General features: G+C 38.6%; 1 protein-coding gene across 1 annotated transcript in view; it reads right to left on the bottom strand.

Moving 5' to 3' along the window:
* Nucleotides 1-1,235: 1,235 nt before the first annotated feature.
* The window catches only part of LOC106311457 (calmodulin-binding transcription activator 5), a 24,240-nt gene continuing 21,150 nt past the window's right edge, over nt 1,236-4,325 (bottom strand). Inside the window, exon 13 of the mRNA XM_013748646.1 lies at nt 1,236-1,432. Coding sequence (XP_013604100.1) covers nt 1,418-1,432 — 15 coding nt within the window. The 3' untranslated portion in view covers nt 1,236-1,417. The remainder of the gene's footprint in view (nt 1,433-4,325) is intronic.

Genomic DNA, 4,325 nt, shown 5'->3' with positions numbered 1-4,325 from the left:
TCTGCCAGTTTTACTACTTTCCATTTTACTAGAGTTGTACCTAGTTGTACCTATTGTACCATAGACAAAAATGATTTATTCTACAATATCATGCTTCATACTTTAACCAAATTATATTAAACTTTATAATCTGACTCATATGGTTAACACACAGTTTATATGACTAAACCGAAACAAACAACAATAAAGAGAGAGAGAGAGAGAGAAACAGAAGAGAGAGAGAAGGAGAGAGTTTACACTTATCAACCGATTTCAGAACTAAGGACGACGTACATGACCTGTTTCACGGCGTCCTAACCTGTCGAAAATCCCCAAGAAACAGAGGTGAAGGTTTGTGGATGAAAAGTTGAAGAAGAAAGCTTTTGTTGGTGAGGAGAATGAATTTCCGTGGTAGTTGAGTATGGTTGTAGGAGAAATGAAGAAGAAGAAAAAGGATTAATGCATCTGTGGGACCCAGGCGAGAGAGAAGAGTTTGGATGTGAGATCTGAAGGCCAAGATTAAAACAAAGACAGAAAATCCGACGGCTTAAGGAAGAGTTTCATTAATGGCATTCTTCTAAATATTGATCCATTTTCTTCTAATGATCCGACGGCTCAAGTTATATCCCATAAAATTTTGATCTAAGGGTTCATATTGATTTCATTAATGGGGCAAATTGTCATTAACCACTTCCTTATCCTATGGGAGATTATTTTAGATGGTGCCATATTTTTTTCATCCTTTTGTTCCATAATAGATTAAAGTACTAAGTTTCTCTACAATTTTACTTTTTCTTTCATACTTTTAATTTTTTTAATATATCTTTTGGTGGAGTAATTTGGGAAGAATCTCCCACTTAAAATGCGCTAAGACTTCAGTTCATGGACATAGAACGCTGTCTTGAGTTGTTGCAAACTGATTAGAGCAGGCAAGGTAAAAAATACAAGAATCTACATTTTCGTTCTCTAATCTATAGAAATCAAATCTCGATTAGAAGCAAGGAACTCCTATTTATTTCATCTCGAAGTCCAACTCAACATCGGCACAAGGTGTAAGCACCAAGAATTCGAGATCAGCCTGTAACAAAAGTTTTGTGGAAGACGATGTGCAGTTGTATACTCTGGATTTCACGTATTTTGCTTTTTTCTTTGTCTTCTTATTATATCTTATATATTGTTATTGAACATATAAGTCACATAACGCATTACAAAAACTAACACCGTCTACCAAACAAAGACTTATGACAAGACATCTCTAAGCAAAATCTCCCACCTCCAGGATTGATCTTACCATGATACCGTTGAAACTTCTTTTCTGAAAACAGCTTCAAAAAGACGAAATTACCCCTTGTCATTTACACATATTTACTAATAGTACCACAACACTTCTCCTTACTATGAAATTCAGCTCTCCATGCCATCTGATCAAGCTCTTGCATCACATCATACCCAGCTGTGTCACATGTTACACATTATTTAAAAGTGAAATTGTGTCATGTTTTTGAAATAGATGATATGTAGTGAGTTAAGAAAATAGAAAGAAACAAAAGTAATTTCACATGAGCTTCTTCATGACCAGTTTCATCCTTCTGTAATCTTGCTGAGCCTTCTTGGACCGGAACATGACCTGCAACCAAACCACCAATCTCTCTAGCCGATCCTCTGCTTGTTTCTGGCTTGTCTTGTAGAAATCCTCCACCGCTTCAGTGCCTTCCTTCTCCTCAGGTTGGCTAACCTGAAGCCCTCTGAATCCTCTTCTCTTGAGTCTCCACCTCAGAATCGCCTTCTCAAGAACTCCCACCGACCATGTTATCTTCTGGTACTGTCTTCTTACTTGGAACCCCCTAAACACAGCCTGCACCACCATAAAACAAAATCATCTTTAGTATATTCTAAAGCACCAAAGAGCAGTCTTGCAGAGTTTGATGGCAACATAATCTTTTTTTACCTGGATCTTAATTGCCTTTTTCCGCATGTTCAAAAACTCCCGCCTCATTTTCCATGTTTGGAACATGTACTGAATCCGAGCAGCGGCTGCAATCTTCCTACGAGTCTCGTAATTTCGAAACGCATGCTGAATCTTCATAGCGGCTATTATGTTTTTGGCCTCTTCTTCTTTGCTAGCAAACCGCACCGCCTTTGACCTGACTTTGAGCTCGTGCTCTCTGAACGCCCCCTGGATCCGTGCAGCCGCCTCTGCAGCGGTTCTGTATGCCGCCAGAGTGTCCTTCAGGCTCTGCTCCTCTTCATTTGAATGCCCCGGGTTTGTTGACGTCTCTGCTTTGACGCCCTCAAGGTTACCACTGATGTTTCCAGCCATTTTCATGTCTCTGAACTGTGCTACAAGACATTTCTCTGCAAGAAAAGCTGCTAAACCCTCGTAACCTTTCTGCTGTGCAATATCAGCCGCTGTGCAGCCGCCGAGGTATTCCTTAGTCGGGTCTGTCACCAAGTTAGGCCTTGCCCCGGCAGACAGAAGAGCAGCCACCATTTTCTCCCTTTCAAAGAGTAAAACATGGAAAAGAAGTTAATAAAACGAAAAGAGGATGTGCAATTTTTAAGAAATATATAAGAAATTATTTTTTACGTAATTACTCTCACTAGATCATATTTTTGTAGTTTTAAATTTTTTAAAACTATTCTTATAAAAGGCAAGACATGTCCAATATGGTCAAAATGTCAAGAAAAATTCTTAATTGGAAAAATTGGAAATTAAATGTATCTCATTTTGCCAATTCTCTCTAAAAAAGCATGCCTTTTAAGCTAAAATAATTGAGGCTATAGGCTTCTCAGCTTTTTTTAACACTAAAGTATTTATATTCAAGCCAATATCAATTACAAAGTACAGCGTTTAATACGAAACCCGGAAGAGAGAGCCGACGAACCAAACACAGGTTCCCGGAGACAACAGCCCACACATGAGAGACAAGGAGAAAACAAAACAACCGACAAAGAACCTTTAAATTAAAAAATCTAAACTAGAAGAACGATAACCAGATCAAAAGAAACCCAAACAAAATGAAAATAACAAAGCATGTAGACTTCCTTGAAGCCCCTTTGAACGAGACAAGGCAAGGTAATCAACCATGGATAAAACCTTCGGCTTGTGACTCCTCCTTTAGTGAATAACTCAGCAATTTGAGAACAAAGCTTCATCTTCCAGGAGACAGAACAATTTAAGTTCATAAGTCAATCGACAAGAATGGCGGAGACAGAGAAGGAACGCCATTTGAAGATTGACGGAAGAGAAGATCTCGATCAGATCTTAAAGGAAATGACAAGGAACGAGACAACTCACAAACAAGTTCAACCTTGCTCGAGAGACAGAGAAGGTCAAAGATTGAGACCATATGTGAGCTAAAGAAAGCTCAAAGCCAACATGAAAATCATTCAAACGATTCAACACCAGGTTTCTATGACAAAAACAGATCTGAGGGTTAATAAAACCCCACCCGCTTCAACTAGGTAGATCAAGAATCAAATATCGATTCACACTTAGCAAGATCAACTAAAACCTCTTGATCCCTTTGGAAAGTACAAGAACAGAATATTGATTATTCCACCCGATGAGAAGAACAAGAGAAAATCATAGGATTTCCCTAGAGAATCGAACCAAAACACAAAAAAAATCAAAAGGCAAAGACCCGACTCCGGCTCTAAGGGAGCAGCCGGAGTCGGTAAACCAGCAAAGCAAACGTAGAAATTCTAGAGAGAAGGGAGAGGATTGATAGAGAGAGAGAGACAGAGAGAGAGACAGAGAGAGGAGGGGCTTCTCAGCTTAAGCCAGTAAAAAACACAAATAACTCGAAAATAAACCTTTTAACTTAATTTAAAAGTTTCTCTAAGCAATTTCGTAATTATAATGGCAGCGGAACCTCTCCCTCTCCCCCGGGTGCACTACTGTAACTAAAAGTTCATTAATGCTTCTACATTATGACGTTTGGATTTTGAGTTCTAGAGAAGACGGTATTATGCAGTAAATAGAAAAAATTTATAAGAGATCTTTAGCATGGTGGAAAGAGCATCGTATCTCATAGAACTGTTCGGGGTGGTGCAGTCAGACGGGAATCCTCATAAGGCATGTAGAATTATCAGTTGTAAGGTAGATTTGTCAAATGTAGAATCGTTTGAACATTTCTCATAGTTTGTAATAACATATTTATCCAGCGTTTTAAAAAAAAATCATTATGCTATGAGAATATATTTATTCCTGGTGTGGATGTATTTAAAGGATCTAAAAATTCATGGTTATGCAAAGATTTGTCCTTGTACACACACACAACTCATATATAAATATACTAGTAAGATCCCAGGGCAATGGGGGGGGGGGGGGGGGGGGGGGGTTC

This window comes from Brassica oleracea, chromosome C8 (assembly GCF_000695525.1).
Source record: "Brassica oleracea var. oleracea cultivar TO1000 chromosome C8, BOL, whole genome shotgun sequence".
Taxonomy (NCBI): Eukaryota; Viridiplantae; Streptophyta; class Magnoliopsida; order Brassicales; family Brassicaceae; genus Brassica; species Brassica oleracea.
The sequence above is the reverse complement of the archived record's forward strand: the minus strand, read 5'-3'. Positions and strand labels throughout refer to the sequence as shown.